Source organism: Rousettus aegyptiacus, unplaced genomic scaffold (assembly GCF_014176215.1).
Source record: "Rousettus aegyptiacus isolate mRouAeg1 unplaced genomic scaffold, mRouAeg1.p scaffold_m13_p_6, whole genome shotgun sequence".
NCBI classification, from domain to species: Eukaryota; Metazoa; Chordata; class Mammalia; order Chiroptera; family Pteropodidae; genus Rousettus; species Rousettus aegyptiacus.
The window spans coordinates 96762933-96779759 of record NW_023416309.1 but is presented as its reverse complement, the minus strand read 5'-3'; the positions used below and the strand labels follow the sequence as shown (position 1 = coordinate 96779759).

At 32.1% G+C, this 16827-nt stretch overlaps 1 protein-coding gene and 1 pseudogene across 3 annotated transcripts in view; one reads left to right on the top strand and one right to left on the bottom strand.

Moving 5' to 3' along the window:
- NPEPPS (aminopeptidase puromycin sensitive) overlaps positions 1–16827 on the top strand; it is a 65175-nt gene that overhangs the window by 8840 nt on the left and 39508 nt on the right. For 2 of the 3 annotated variants that reach the window (XM_016164646.2, XM_016164647.2), the window contains exon 2: positions 206–290. In XM_016164646.2, the coding sequence (XP_016020132.1) occupies positions 206–290 (85 nt within the window). Of the gene's footprint in view, positions 1–205; positions 291–2255; positions 2399–16827 lie in introns of those variants that run through there. The other variant, XM_016164649.2, reaches the window with a different exon arrangement.
- On the bottom strand, positions 13003–13121 carry LOC118604123 (annotated as a pseudogene).

Below are 16827 nucleotides of genomic sequence, written 5' to 3'. Positions count from 1 at the left end.
TAGGAAGACCAGGTGCTGTAGGTGTAAAAAATAATAAATAAAGGATTGTAAGCTGACAAGGTCCTTGCAGTCTGTGAGATCAACCAAGGGTTACCTTGCCTAAAAAAAGAAAAAATTGCATGCAATGTACATGAGGCTGAGATGAAGAAGTACATATTATTAATCTAGGCTATTTCTGACACTGCTGGCTTTTCTTTCCTCGTAGGTGAGGCAGGCAACTAATCAGATTGTGATGAATTGTGCTGATATTGACATTATTACAGCTTCATATGTACCAGAGGGAGATGAAGGTAAGAGTTGTTTTCTATTTTAATTTGCCGTCTTTGTGTGTGTATGATATGTACTTGTGTGTGTGTGATATACACATTTTTAGGTTAAGATATCAATGTTTGTTACTTTAGAAATAGGAAAATTAGATATTCCGGGAACTATTTGAATAGTGTAATCTGACTGTATTATGAGATAAGGGAAATGTCACAATTTGAATTCCACTTTAGATATTAACTTACTTTGTGACCCTAGACAGATAACATTTTTCTAAGTGTAAAATGTATATAAAGTTGAAGAGTTTTTTAAAAATTAACTTTGAACATGAAAGGTTCCTCGAGGGGTTTAGTTTATATGTGATTTTTTTCGAGATTCTTTTTTTCCCTCTCTTGAAGTATAGGTTAGAGTGGAGATAATAAGTTTTACTCATAATTGGGAGAAAAATATTTGCTTTATGAGATCGGATGTGAAGGTTAGATGCTAGATGATGGAGTTAGTTATGGGGAAGAATTTATTTAAAAGAAACGGGATAGAATGTATAGGAACTCAATGAATATATTTAAAATGAGAACTATTTTAGACCTTATAATTACAATAAGGATTAAATTAAGTAATCAGTTTTGGCCTAAAAGGTTATTCCCACACAAGCTGCATTTTTAGAAGTTATCAAGGTTGGCATAAACTTAAAAATATCTTAATATTGGAGTTGAATTGATTTTTACTTTTAACTTCACCTTGACATTCCTTGGCAACACGGTTTATTGGTTAGTCTCTACTACTCTGATACTTCCTCTTAGAAAGTCTTATTTGATATAAAATAAGTTAGAAATTTGACCTTTTAATTTACATTTTGTATTGCTGTTTCCCTCTCCTTTACCTTATACTGAATAGAAGCATATAAGTAACATTTTAAGGCTTGGAAATATTTATTTCATGAGTTTTTCTTAAATTATCTTGTCTATAGAAAGACAGAAAAAAAAAAAAAGTAAACAGCAGTTGAGCATGCTTATTGCCAAGAGGTTTTTATGTTCAGTTGATTGTAAATGAGAGCAAACTGCTGCAGTTTTAAGTTGTAGGAATAGATCCTTCAAATGGACTTTGAATGCATGCCAACTTAAAAAAATTGTTTGGTAAATGAAAGATTATTTAATTTCTTTAACTGAAAAAAAATGGAAGCACCTTAACCAAGCATATCAAGACAGGCTTTCTTTGTTGTAGGTAGAGAACATTTAAATTCAATGTAGGGTTTTAAAATGGTGTCCAATATAGGTAGGTAAAGATAGTAAAAGAAATGTGCACCCTCCAGATGGCATGGTTTTAGCTCAGGTTTGTTTTTTATCTTCCTCTATGAAAATGTTAAGAAAGAAGAATTCTGAGAACTTAAATATTTGTTTTGAATATGCATAACTGAATGGTGCCAATCTCATAATGATCCGAATTTCAAAGAAGCATCATTAGTGTTCTCACAAAGGGATCAGAAAAGAAATGAAATCTTAGAGGAAGTGAAGAGGATTTGAAGAGAATTCAGATAAAACATTAAATGTTTTTAGATACATAAAATGTTTTCTAGCTAAGGTACATTTTGCAACTCATTTTTCCTATAGCAACAGGAATCAGTAAGGAGCAATAACCACTTATTAACCCAGCTAATCTCATATAGTACCTATTAACACTCACTGATTGTCTTCTGCAACACAAATTTACCTATCTGTAGTTAACAAATCTTGGTGCTTTGAGGTAAAAACAAAATTATCTGAAGGCAGGAAATCGTTGCTTCTCTGTGTAAGTTTTTTAATTGATGAAAAAAGCCATCTTGTGATATGTGCAGTAACCCAGAAAGATCTATTGGCATGTGTCTCTTTAAACTAAGGCACTGCCTTTTAAACAGAAATAATTTATTTTAAAACCTATTTGAAATATTACTTTGTAATATTTAAAAATAAGAAATCAGTAAGAAAAACGGCTGAAAACTGTTTTTTTACTGTTCTGCACTTCAAGGGTTGGTGAAATCACTAGCACTTAAGCCAGTGCAAGGAATGCACCTCCCTACACAGTGCAGGGATTAGTATTGTCATCAGCTTCTGCAAGAGAAATACGAAACTTTTGAGTGCCTGAACTCAGGTCCTGACAGGTAAAGAGTCTTTTAATTTATCATTAATAAATGGTTTGGTCATAACCACATAGAAAACGATCACTTGAAAGTTTTGTACCAACTTTTCCCTTAGTGTACTTTGTCAGGTATGTTTGTAGAATTAGCTGTGTAAAAAAATTTTTCCATCAGTGACATAATATTTAGTACAAAGTTATAATATATAGTTTCAAATCCACCAGCATCACTTTGGTTTATCCATATAAGGCATGTAAATTTTAACATACTTATTCTTGAAGTATAGGATTGTATTTTTCAGTTTGTGCATATATACACATGTGTGTGAAAGGATAAAAGAGCTTAGTCAGAAATATTGCCAAATATTAATAATTAAAGCAAAACTATTAACTAAAAAAAGGAATGGTTCCTTAGACTTGATCATAAGCCTTTATCCAACTATTAATAATGTACATTCTATCATACAATAATGTGTGATTTATAATAATATTAATAAAACCACCATCTCTTTGCAATAGAGTCACTTATGTTATCATTTTGAAAGTATGTACATGACTAATTAAGTGCTAGCTCTCAAATCAAGAAGGTTAAAAGTAAAGGGAAAATATCCATTTTTTAAAAATATATTGAAATATGATAGAGAATTTCATAAGGAAATTTCAAATAAAGGGAGCCCAAGTGTAACTTTAGTTATAAAGTTACTTACTACCGATATGTAGTAAGTAGGAGCCTTAAACCAAAGTTACTGTTGGGGTTAAGCAAATAACAAACATGAATGAATTGGGCTGGATGTAGGGATATAAGAATGTTGGGAGAAAGGCTAAGCCAGAGAGTGCATGTCTCACATAAATATATTCAAGTTTTAAAGAACTGTCCTAGCAAAACAACATATTTGTGGGCTATTTTGAGTTCTGTTGGATTTGTAACTTCTGAAGAGGGATTCCAGGGAATTGTGGTGTGTTATGGATATTCTTTATCACTCAGATGTAAAGATAAGACTTGAGCATAGGTATCTCATTAAAAAGAGGAAAAACCCTATGAGATTCTTCTAGGTTCTTAATTGAAACTGTTGGGTTATTAATTGAAACTGATATATAAGTAATAGGACATGCTACTATTAAATATGTTAAGCAAGTTGTTTTAGTTGTATGTTCAAATGCTGTATACTTTTAAAAGATACAGAATTAGCATAGTACCTATTTTAAGGTAGCTTTTAGAGTTTTTCAAACATTAAAAAGATCTTATGTCTGAGGTCATGTTTTTATTTTGTATCTGGTTTATTTGCTTTTCCCCAATGTATTGAGTTTGAGTTTTTAAAAAATAATAATAATTAATTATTTATTTTCTGGTGATATTGGTTAATGAAATCCAGTAAGTTTCAGCTGTACACTTTAATAGTAAGGCATATGAGTTTTGGGAATTTTGAACATAAAGTCTATTATGTGCTATTACTTTTCTGAAGATGAGTAACCTTCATGGCATTCTGTTTCTGAATTAAATGGTGATTTATTTTTAATTAATATTTTTTAGAACAATTTTAAGTTCACAGCAAAATTCAGTAGAAAGTAGAGAGATTTCCTATATATTCCATGTCCCCACATATATACTGCCTCCACTTTCACCATCGTAAACCAGAATGGTACATTTGTTATAGTTGATGACTCTATATTGACACCTAATTATCATCCAAAGTCATTTGGGTTTATTCTTGGTGTTATACATTCTATGGGTTTTAATAATGACAGTTATCCACCATTATAGTATTATACAGAATTTTTTTCTGCCCTAAAAATTATCTGTGCTTTTCCTGTTTATCCACCTCCCTCTCCCACCCCCCAGCCCCTGGCAACGACCAATCTTTTTATTGTCATAATTTTGTCTTTCCCGCAATGTCATATAGTTGGAGTCATAAAGTGTGTTGCCTTTTCAAATTAACTTATTTCATTTAGTAATATGCATTTAAGTTTCTTCTGTGTCTTTTTTTTTGCTTAATAGCTCACTTTTTTAGCTTCGAATAATATTCCATTGTCTGTATGTACTAGTTTATTTATCCATTTACCTACTGAGGGGCTTCTTGGTTACTTCCAAGTCTTCTAAGTCATGAATAAAGGTGATATAAATATTCATGTGCAGATCTTCGTGGAGATATAAGTTTTTCAACCCCTTTGGGTAAATACCGAGTATGGTTGCTAGATCCCATGATGAGAGTGTTTTTAGTTTTGTAAGAAACTGCCAAACTATCTTCCAAAGGGAGATATTGTATTCCCACCAGCAATGAATGAGAGTTCCTGTTGCTCCACATGCTCCCCAGCAATTGTTGTTTGTGTTTTAGATTTTGTCCATTCTGATAGGTGTGTAGTGGTATGTCATTATTATAATTTACAGATTCTTAATGATATGATGTTGACCATCTTTTCATATGCTTACTTGCCATCTATATCTTTGGTGAGGTGTATGTTTAGGTCTTTTGCACAGTGTTACTTGGATTGTTCTTTTTCTTATTGTTGAGTTTTAAGGATTCTTTGTGCATTTTGGATAATAGTCCTTTATCCAAAGTGTCTTTTGCAAATGTTTTCTCTGAATCTGTGGCTTGTATTCTCATTGTCTTGACATTGTCTTTCTCAGAGCCTAAGTTTTTATTTTTAATGATTCAGGTTATCATTTATTTTTTTTCATGGATTATGCCTTTGGTGTTGTTTCTAAAATGTCATCAACCATACCCAAGGTCAACTAGGTTTTTTCCTATGTTATCTTCTAGGAATTTTACAGTTTTGCACTTTACATTTAAGCCTATAATCTATCTTGAGTGAATTTTTGTAAAGGGAGTAAGGTCTATGTCCAGATTAATTTCCTATGCATGTGCGTGTCTCGTTTTTCCAGGACCATGTGTTGAAAAGCTAATTCCATTGTGTTGCTTTTGCTCCTTTGCCAGAGATCACTTAACTTTATTTATGTCTGTTGCAAGGCTCTCTATTCTGTTCCATGATCTGTTTATCTCTAGTTTCTCCAGTACTACACCATCTTGATTACAGTAGCTTTACAGTAAGTCTTGAAGTTGGGTAGTGTCAGACCTCTCATTTTGTTCTCCTTCAATATTGAATTAGGTATTCTGGGTTGTTTGCATTTCTGTATAAACTTCAGTATCCACAAAAATAACTTTCCGTGATTTTGATTAAGATTGGTATTAAATCTATAGGTCAAGCTGGGAAGAACTGACATCTTGACAGTATTGAGTCTTCTTATCCATGAACGTGGAATATCTTTCCATTTATTTAGGTCTTTGGTGTCTTCCATCAGAGTTTTGTTATTTTTTTCTCACATGGAGTTTGTACATATTTTGTTAGATTTAAAACTAAGTATTTTGTTTTGGGGGTGGTAATATCAATAATAACATGTTTTTAGTTTAAAATACCACTTACTCATTGCTAGTATATACAGAAGTGATAGACTACTGTATATTAACCTTGTATCCTGCAATCTTGTTATATCTGGGAATTTTTTTGTCAATTCTTATGAATTTTCTACATGACCATGTCATTTATGAACAATGACAGTTTTTATTCTAGCTTCCCAATATGTATAACTTTTATTTTCTTATTGCATTTGCTAGGACTTCTAGTATGATGTTGAAAAGCAGTAATGAGTGGGGACATCCTTACCTTGTTCCTCATCTTAGCTGAAAAGCTCAGAGTTTCTCACCATTAAGTATGATGTAAACTGTATGTTTTTTTTTTTTTATCAATGTTCTTTATTAAGTTGAAGTTCATCTGTATTCCTAGTTTGCTGAGAGTTTTTATTGTGAATGGGTGTTAGATTTTGTCAGATGCTTTTTCTGCATCTATTGATATTATTGTGTGATTTTTCTTTAGCCTGTTGATGTGATAGAGTACATTAATTGATTTTTAAATGTTGAAAAAGCCTATGTTCTGGGATAAATCCCAGTTCATGGTATATAATTGTTTTTATACATTGTTGGATTTGATTTACTAACATTTTTTTGAGGATTTTTGGATCTGTGTTCATAAGAAATATTGGTCTGTAGTTTTCTTATAATGTCTTTGTCTGATTTTGATATTAGATTAATATTGGCCTCTTAGAGTAAGTTAGGAAGTATGCCTTTTGCTTCTGTCCTCTGGAAGAAATTGTAGAGAGTGGGTGTAATTTCTTCTTTAAATATTAGGTAGAATTCACAGGTGAACCTATCTGGGCCTAGTGCTTTTTGTTTTGGAAGGTTATTGATTATTGATTCAATTTCTTTAATAGATGTAGACCTATTCAGATGTCTATTTCTTCTTGGGTGAGTTTTGGCAGATTGTGTGTTTCAAGGAATCGGTCCATCTAGGTGATCAAATTTTTGGACAGAATTGTTCATAATATTCCTTTATTATCCTTGTAATGTTTATGAGTCTGTAGTGATGTCCTTTCTTTCAATTTTGATTTTAGTAATTCATTTCTTCTCTTTTTTTTTCCTTAGCCTGGCTAGAGGCTTATTGATTTCGTTGATCTTTTCAAAGAACCAACTTCTGGTTTTGTTGATTTTCTTCCTATTGATTTCCTATTTTCAATTTCATTAATTTCTGCTCTAATTTTTATTATTTCTTCTGCTTGCTTTGAATTTAATTTGCTTTTCTATTTCTCGTTTTCTAAGATGCAAGCTTAGATGATTGATTTTTAAATCTTTTGTAATATATGGTTTCAGTACAATGAATTTCCCTCCAAGCACTGCTTTCACTGCATCCTACACATTTTGGTAAGTTCTATTTTTATTTCCATTTAGTTCAGATATTTTAAAATGTCTCTTGAGATTTCTTCTTTGACCTACATGTTATTTAGAAGTGCGTTGTTTAATCTCCAAGTATTTGGGGATTTTTCAGCTATTTTTCTGTTATTGATTTCTAGTTTAATTCCATTGTGGTCTGAGAGCAGACATTTTATGATTTCTATTCTTTTAAATTAGTTACGGTGTATTTTATTACACAGAATGTGGTCTCTCATGGTGAATGTTTCATGTGAGCTTGAGTAGAATGTGTAATCAGCTGTTGTTTGATGAAAGTCTATAGAGGTCAATTATATTCAGTTAGTTGATGGTGCTTTTGCATTCAGCTGAAGATCCTTACTAATTTTTTGAGGCTGGATCTGCCCATGTCTGCTAGAAGGGTGTTAAAGTCTCCAACTGTAATAGATTCATCTCTTTCTCCTTGTTGTTTTACCTGTCTTTGACTCATGTATTTTGACACTCTGTTGGTAGACACATATACGTTAAGGATTGTTCTGTCTTTTTGGAGTACTGACTCCTGTCATTATGTAATACTCCTCTTAACTTTCCTTGCTTTGAAGTCTGCTCTGTCTGAAATTAGTATAGGTAATTTCACTTTCTTTTGATTACTGTTAGCAATCTCTCTCCATCCCTTGTAATATATATGTATCTTGATATTGAAAGTGGATTTCTTATAGACAACGTGTTGTTGGATTTTGTTTTTGAAGTACTCTGACAATCTGTCTTTTCATTGCTGTATTTAAATTATTGATGGTTAACATGATTATTGACATAGCTGGATTAATATCTACCATATTATTGTTTTCTATATGTTGCTCTTGTTCTTTGTTTTTTTCTTTTTATTTAAAAAAGTTTTTTTTAGTGGTTGCCCTATAGTTTGCAATATACATTTACAACTAATCCAAGTCCACTTTTTAGATAACACTATACTGCTTCATAGGTAGTGTGAGTACTTTATAACAACAAAATATTCATAATTCTTCACTCCTATCTCTTATATCATTGCTGTCATTCATTTAACTTACATATAAGCATACAACCCTCCATGCACAAGCCAACATAAATACATTGCTGTTATTAATATTTTGAACAAGCTATTATCTTTTAGATCAATTAAGAATAAGAAAAGTAAACTTTTATTTTACATTCATATATTAATTCTCTGATGCTCTTCCTTTTTTTATGTAAACCTGAGTTTCTGACCTATATCATTTTCCTTCTCTCTAAAGAACTTCTTTTAACATTTCTTGCAAAGCATGTCTATTGCCAAGAAGTTCTCTCAATTTTTGTTTGAGAAAATATTTCTCCTCACTTTTTAAAAAAGACTTTTTAAAGAACAGTTTAGAGTTCATAGCAAGACTGAGAGGAAGATTCTCTTTTACTTTTGAAGGATAAAATAAAGGACATGAAATTTTAAGTTAGTGGTTTTTCTCTCAACACTTTAAATATTTAATTCTACTCTCTTCTTGTTAGCATGGTTTCTGAGATGAAGTCAAATGTAATTCTTACCTTTGCTCCTCTATAGGTAAGGTATTTCCCTCCTCGCCCCTCTAGCTTTTTTCAAGATTTCTTCTTTATCTTCGATTTCCTAAAGTTTGAGTATGATATGCCTAGGTATAGGTGGTGGTGGTGGTGGTGGTTGTTGTTGTTGTTTGCATTTATCCTGCTTGGTCTTTTCTGAGCTTCCTTGATCTGTGGTTTGGTGTCTGACATTAATTTGAGGAAATTCTGTCATTATTGCTTCAAATATTACTTCTGTTCCTTTATCTCTTCTCCATCTAGTATTCCTATTGCATGTAAATAGCACCTTTTGTAGTTTTTCCACTGTTCTTGGATTTTTTATTTTAGTCTTTCTTTCTCTTTGCTTTTCAGTTTTGGAGGTTTCTGTTATCTTGTCCTTAAGCTCAGAATGTTTCCTCAGCTTGTCCATTCTAATAATGAGCACATCAAAGGCATCCTTCATTTGTCACAATGTTTTTGATATCTACGATTTCTTTTGTTTCTTTCTTAGAATTTCCATCTCTCTGCTTATATTATCCACCAGTTCTTGCATTGTATCTACTCCTTTCGTTAAAACCCTTAGCATATATTAATCATAGTTTTAAAAAATTCCTGGTCTGAAAATTCTAGCATTCCTACCATATTTGAATCTGTTTTCATGCTTGTTCAGTCTCTTCAAATTGTGTTTTCTGTCTTTTGGTATGCCTTACATTTTTTTGTACTGGATAGAAGGAATTGTAATAAATAGGCTTTTAATATTGAAGGGAGGGAAGTGTTCTGTAGTCCTATGATTGAGTCCTAGTCTTTTGGTGAGCCTGTGCCCCTGGTCTTTGAGCTTCACCAGGGATTCTCAGCTTTTCTGAGGTGGGATAGGGTGGCTAGAGGGGCTGGAGTTGGGTTTTTTCCTTACCCCAGGTAGGCTCTGATAAAACTCCAGCAGGTTAAGTTCTGATAAAATAGTTTCTCCTGAGAGCAAGTTTTATTAAGGACAGAATGCTCTAGTATATTTCAAAATGGTTCTTTTTCCTCTCTCCCTGCCAGAAGCATAAGGGGATTTTTTTCTTATAGTCATTAGGGCCTGGTAAAGCTCCTGAAGGTAAAACTCACAAAAGCGTTTAAGTCCCCCTGTGACTGTCCTCCTTGAATTTTTAACTCTCAGGCTTGTCCATGCTGAGCTTCTAGCAGTTTGTCAATTACAGTTCAGATGTTCCTACCCCAGCACTGGTTGGCAAAGGTGGTTTCTACTTCTAGGTTTCTGCTCTGCTCGGCTGTGATTCTCTATATCTGACTGTCTCCAATTTTTTTGGCAGCAGTTTGCCTCTGTGACCTCCCTTATCTGATTGATCTAAGGAGAGTTGTCGATTTTTCAGTCAGTTCAACTTTTTACTTGTCAGGATGGAGTGGCAATTTCAAAGTTCCTTACATTCAAGATCAGTTACCAGGAATCCTCCTGATGATTTTGTTTTTATTTCCATATAAAAGGTTACTTTTTTAATGGTTACATTTTTAATATATAAAAGCAGTCTGTGCCTTTTTGTGGACATTTCTCTTGGGTAAATACTTGGGAATACAATAGTAAATGGAGAATTTTTAAAGAAACTGCTGATTTTCCAAAGTGGTTGTACCATTTTACATTTCCATCTACTGTGTTTGATAGATCCAGTTGCTTCATAACCTTGCTAACACCTGTTATATTCCATCTTTTTAATTTTAGCTATTCAAGTGGTTGTGTAGTAGTAAATTTTTATGGTTTTAATTGACATTTCCCTAAATGCAAATGATGTTGGACATCTTTTCATGTCCTTATTTACCATCCATATATCTCCCACAGTGAAATATATATTCAGACCTTTTGCCAGTTGGGGACAGGAGTTGTTTATATTCTTATTGAATTTTAAGAGTTCTTTATGTATTCCAGATAACAATTCTTCCTTGGACATGTTTTGCAAATACTGTCTTCCAGTCTGTGGCTTGCCTTTTCACTTTCATTACAGCGTTTTTTGAAGAACATAAGTTTTTAATTTGAATGAATTCCAGTTTATTTAATTTTATAGTTCATGGGTTTTGTGTGTGTGTGTGTGTGTGTGTGTGTGTGTGACCTATTTAAGATGTTGCAAAATTCAAGGACATTAAGATTATCTTGTGTTTTCTTCTAGAGTTTTTCAATTTTGTATATGGCATAAAGGGTCCTATTTCATTCTTTTGCATGTGTATATCCAGTTTTCTCAACACTATTTTTTGAAAAGACTACTCTTTCCCCCATTGAATAGTCTTAATATTCTTGTTGTAAATAATCTGACCACATATGCAAGAGTTTATTTTTGAGCTGTCCATTCTGTTCCATTGGTTTGTATGTTTCTTCATGCCAGTAACACTTTTTGATTACTGTAGCTGTGTAATCAGGAAACATAAGACTTCGAACTTTGTTCTGTATGATTGTTTTGGCTCTTTGGGGTCCTTTGCGATTCCATATGAATTTTGAGGTGGATTTTTTACTTTATGCAAAAAGCACTGTTGGGCTTTTGAGAGGGATTGCATTGAATCTATAGATTGCTTTGGCTATTATGGACATCTGAACAATATTAAGTCTTCTAATCCAAGGGATGCCTTTCCATTTATTTGTATCTTCTTTAACTTCTTACAGAAACATTTCGCAAGTTTTCATTGTACAGGTCTTTCACCTCCTTGGTTAAATTTGCTCCTAAGTAGTATATATTCTATTTGATGCTATTGTAGATGTAACAGTTTTGTTAATTTTCTTTTGAGCTTGTTCATGATTATAAAAATGCAACTGATTTTCATATGTAATTTGTATCCTACAATTTTGCTGAATTTGTTTATTAGTTCCAACAGTGTTCCTCCCCCATTTGTGGAACCTTTAGGGTTTTCTACATATAAGATCATTTTGTATGTGGACAGAGATAATTACTTCTTCTTTTCCAGTTGGGATACCTTTTATTTCTTTTTCTTGCCTAATTACTCTGGCTAAAATCTCTAGTACTATGTTGAATAGAAGTGGCAAAAGCAGGCATCCTTGTCTTGTTCCAAATCTTAGGGGAAAAGCTTTTAGGATTTCACTAAATAAGATTATCTTGAACCAGTTGAATTTGATTTTGTTTTTTCCTTTTTCCTTTCAATTTGCTCTTATTACTGATTGGTAGCCCTCTCAGAGATCTTTACTAAGGGTTTTTTTGTTTTGTTTTGGGGCCCTGAAATCCAATTTTTAGTTCCCTACCATTATAAAATTGTTTAATCTAGGAGTCAGCAAATGTCTTGAGGGGAAATTGAATGAAGAATGTTAGACTTTATCTGTTATTTCGTTTTTCTGAGATGAGATCTTGGCCTTTGAATCCTGGCTGCTTTGGTAGTCCTGAATTCCAGTTTTTGTCTTCCTAGCCCAGTGAGACTGCTGCAGACTTTATGACTCTTTTTTCATTGTCCTCTTTTCTGCTTTGAAGTCAGTAAATGCAAAAAGGGAATAAAGAGCCTGTGAATATAGAGCTGATCTTCGTGTGATTCCCAAACACTTAAAAATTTTTTATCCAGTTTTTATGGTTTTGATACCAGCTAAATTGTCATAGCCAGAAGGAGAAGTCTAGATGCATCATTTTAAAATGTGAAACATATTTCGTTATGAGATCTGTTGCAGAAGATGATAGTTCATTCAGCTATTTGTAGGTACAAAGATTACTGGCTTTAATCCAGAAACAAATTATCATTAGCAAGTATTAAGATGATAATTTAATGATCTGAAGATTGTTATTAAAGTTTAAAATACTTTTGTAAACATGGCACAGGAATAATTTTTAAAATGTGAACAGTTATAAAATAATTATAGGTTATCTTCATCATATGGTATTTAATATGTTGTTTTGCTTACATTTTAAAATAACAGAAGAAATACATGCTTATTATAATAAAATCAAACAATATAGAATATAAAATGTGAAAGTCCTCTTTTATCCTTTCTTAATTGTACCATCTACCCCTCCACTCCCAATAGTAACTGTGTTAGTAATCCGATATGAATTTTTACATGCAATTTGTCCTTTAATTACAGAAGTGATACTATAATATACATTATGTTTTGCAACTTGCTTTGTTAACTTAATCTAGTGTACATCTTTTAAGGCAGTATATGTAGATCTATTTCACAAAGGCCTAGTATTTCTTTGTATAGATATATCATTTTACAAAGCTATTTCTTAACGTTGCACTTTTTGATCATCCCTCCTCTTTTTGTCTATTACAAACAGTAGTACTAAGGACAACTTTTGTGCACCAATGAGAGTGGTATAACCTATAAGTCGCATCAAAAGTAAGAGTACTGTGTTAAATTTATTTTTTTTAATGCCTACAGCACCCGATCTTCTGAGGTGGTCTCCTATCCAAGTACTAAGCAGGCCCGACCTTGCTTTGCTTCTGAAATCATATGGCATCGGGCATGTTCAGGGTGGCATGGCCGTAGACCTGTGTTAAATTTTTAATAGATAACAAATTATCTGTTACAGATTATTAAACATTCCTCCAAAAAAGTTGCATTATTTTACATTCCCATCAAGAGTATGAGAGTGTTCATTTATTTATACTGGCATCACACTGGGTGTCGTTATTAACCTACACTGCCATTACCCTAGATATTAGCGATCTGTTCTAATTTGAAAAATGAAAAGCATTAATTTTATTTGAACCTTTTATTGATAGAGTAGAATATACTTTTTATATACTTATCGGCCTTTTAATTTTTTACAATTGTATATCTAATTTCTTGCCAATTTTTGTTTTGCTTTGAGCATACATTTTATATATTGTAGATGGACCCTTTGTTTTATACATTGCAGATATTTTATCTGGTCTATTTTTGTGCTTTAACTTTGTTATGGTATCTTTTGCCATGCTAGTCAAATCTGTCAAATGAGGGAATTTTAAAAATTAGCTTTCTACCTCTATGTTAATCTTAAATTTACTAAAAGGATATTTTGATTTTTCATTTTGAGTGTGAATTCTCTTTTGTGGTATTCTTCTAGATTTTTATATTCTGTTTAATATTTCTGCACTTGGTTTAGTATGTGGTCTTATGGGTCTACAAATTAGAATTCCTAATTAACATTCTGTGACCAGTCACTGAGAAATCTTGGGACTTATTCCAGGAGCATTAGAACTTGCCTTAAAATAATCCTTAACAGCATTTTACAAACTATATAAATGTCTAACCAATGTACTATATACTTGAAACTAATGATAAAATACAATTTAAAAAAAAAATCCTTAATAGGATTTATACTAAGTTGATATTGAGTATGAGTCATCTACTTTTCTACCCGGTCCCCCAAACATACATTCATTTTTTTGAAGATTATTTTATATTGGCTATAAAATTCTAGATTGGCAATTTTTTCCCAGTACATTGATATTTTTAAAAACTTTACTGACATCTTCTTTCCATCTTTACTCTTAAGAAGTCAGCTCTCAGATTGTTGTTTCTTTAACAATAGTTCTCCTGCCATCCTCCCTACCCAGCTGCCCTTTGTCTTTGGTTTTCTACTATTTAACTATACAGTTAATCTGGTTGGTATGTAGTGGTATCTGATTTGAGAGTTTACTTTTTACTTCCTGATTTTAAGGAGGGTGGTTACCTTTATATATTTATATGTACTTTTATGTATGTAGGACATGTGTAGTTCATCTATTGATGTGTTAAAGTTTTTGCCCATTATTCTTCTGTGTTCCGTGTCTTTTTCTTATGATTTAAAGAAATTATTTTAATATTCTGGATATGTTTTTTGGTGTTTATGTGTTCCAAATATCTTCTACATTTTCACTTTCTTAATAGTGCCTCGTAATGTACAGAAGTTCTTAATTCTCATGGGGTTAAATTTATCATTTTTTTCCTTTACAGTTATTACATTTTATGTCTTTAAAAAACTTTCACTATTCCAACATAATGAAGATGTCTTCCTTTATTATCTTCTAAAAGCTTTATTGTTTTGACTCTCATAATTTACTTGTTAGGTATGATGTGACTGCACTTTCAGCTTGGATTTTAGTCCCCAAAGGGAATTCTGTTGTCTCAGTACCAATCCTTTATCCTTTCTGCATTGCTTTGCAGTGCTCCATTTGGTAGTTCACATAATTGTAATGTTACTTTTTAGTATCTGTTGATTAAGTTTTTGGTCAGCTTTCTGTGAATTTAGTAGTACTTTAAAATAGATTTACTTTTTGTGACCACTGATATTATTTAAACTTGAGAAAAATGTGAGGCACTTCAGTAAGATAATGTTTTATGCTCACCTTGTAATGCAAGAGATCAGAGACTCTTGAGACCTGCAGGAAACACAGGGAGAAAACTATTGTATATTCTTTATTTTTTGTATTTATTGCTTTGTGTAGCACAGTAATGATTAAATAAAAGATTGAATGAGATATTAGTGATTGTGAGTACACATGGATATATTTAGCAAATTTCCATTTAGGGGAAACTCTAATTTAGATTTTGTTTTATAAGGAAAGCAGGAATTACCTTATAATTAATTATTGGTTATTCATTGTTAATACAAATTGACTTTTACAATAACAGTAGGCTCCCTTGTAGAGATATGTGCTTGCTAATGAATAGGCATTGTATCCCCCTTGAGGTCTGTTGTGGCAGAAGGGGAGAACCAGAATTAGCATATTAAATGACAAAGTAGGAAAGGCCCACAGAGAAGGGGTATAATTACAAATGAGGTAAGATAGAGTGCCAAAGGGGCTGTAGAAGCTGAAGCATTTGTTTGCTGAGAACCTTGGTATTTTTTATGGAAGCGAGCAGGATAATTTAAAGAAAATAACACTGGACCAAATAGCATGCATGCACAAACATTGAACAGAAAACAAACTTTATATTTTGGAAGAACTCATGTGAGAGAGGTTCTTAAGTTTTGTCAGGGCGTTACAATAACCAAGAGTGCTTGCCTTCTTTTAGTTATAGTGAGAGCAATGTGCAAATCAAGGGCTCTTAACCTTCTGGAAAGACTGGCCGATTGTACAGCTAAGATGACCCACTTCACTTTGTGCGTTCTCTGAGGATGAGTATGATTTTTAAATTATGGTTGGCTTGAATCCTAAAGATCTAGGCAAGATTACCTTCTTGTCAATAAACCTACTTGGAAAACCTAGAATGGGAACACATATTCATAGATTTGTTTGATAAATGGGCTTGCTATAAAAATTTGATAAGGATCTCAAAAGGAGTGTCTTTAAAAAGTTTTAAAACATTTAAAAACTTTTCATAGTTAATATATACACATGATGCCAAATTTAAAAGGTATAAATGGTATATAGTACAAAGTAAGCCTGCTTTCTCTCTCCCCAGCCTCTCAACTCTCCTCATGGAGATACCAGTTTGATACATATCCTTCCTTAGATGCTCTATGCATTTACAGACATGTATATGTTCATATATGTGTATGTCTCTCTACAGATATAGAAATATAGACACATATATATACTGTATGTGTGTATGCTTACGAATATATACTGTGTAAATAGTTCTGATTTTTTTTAACTTACAGTCGAAATAATATCTTACTTTTTAAAACAAGGCATTTAAAATCCACTTTCTAGGTCTATCTTGTTATGAAATCTGTAGGTCTATATTGTCATGAGTGAACAATTATAGTTAAAGTGAATCTCTCACAATAATTTTGAGTGATATTTTTCTTGTCATAGTTTTATACATGCTATGATTATATTCAAATTTTGCTTCTAGTTAGACTACTAACATACCACTGACACATATCATGCTTATTCCCAAATATATGTTTATATCCATAGATTTGAGAATGCCAATTATATTTTTAAAAGATTTTTTCTGAAATGTAGCACTTCATAAGTAATTTCAGCAAGAACCAGTATATTAGTTATAGTTGAATTAATAAAGAACTGTGTTAGATATGTTATGATCTAGAAAAGAGTATTTATTTTTTAATGATCATAACCAGGCACTATGCTAAGTACTTTTTGTAGAGTGTATTATATAATCTTTAAATAACTGAGAAGTAGGCAATGATTTTAATTTTATAGGCGTGAAAACAGAGGCTTAAGAATTGAATACTATATATGCCTTATAAGATTGTCTTCTGTTCTCCCATTTATAAGATTAAAAAAATATATTTTTTTTGGTCAAAATAAGTTTTGT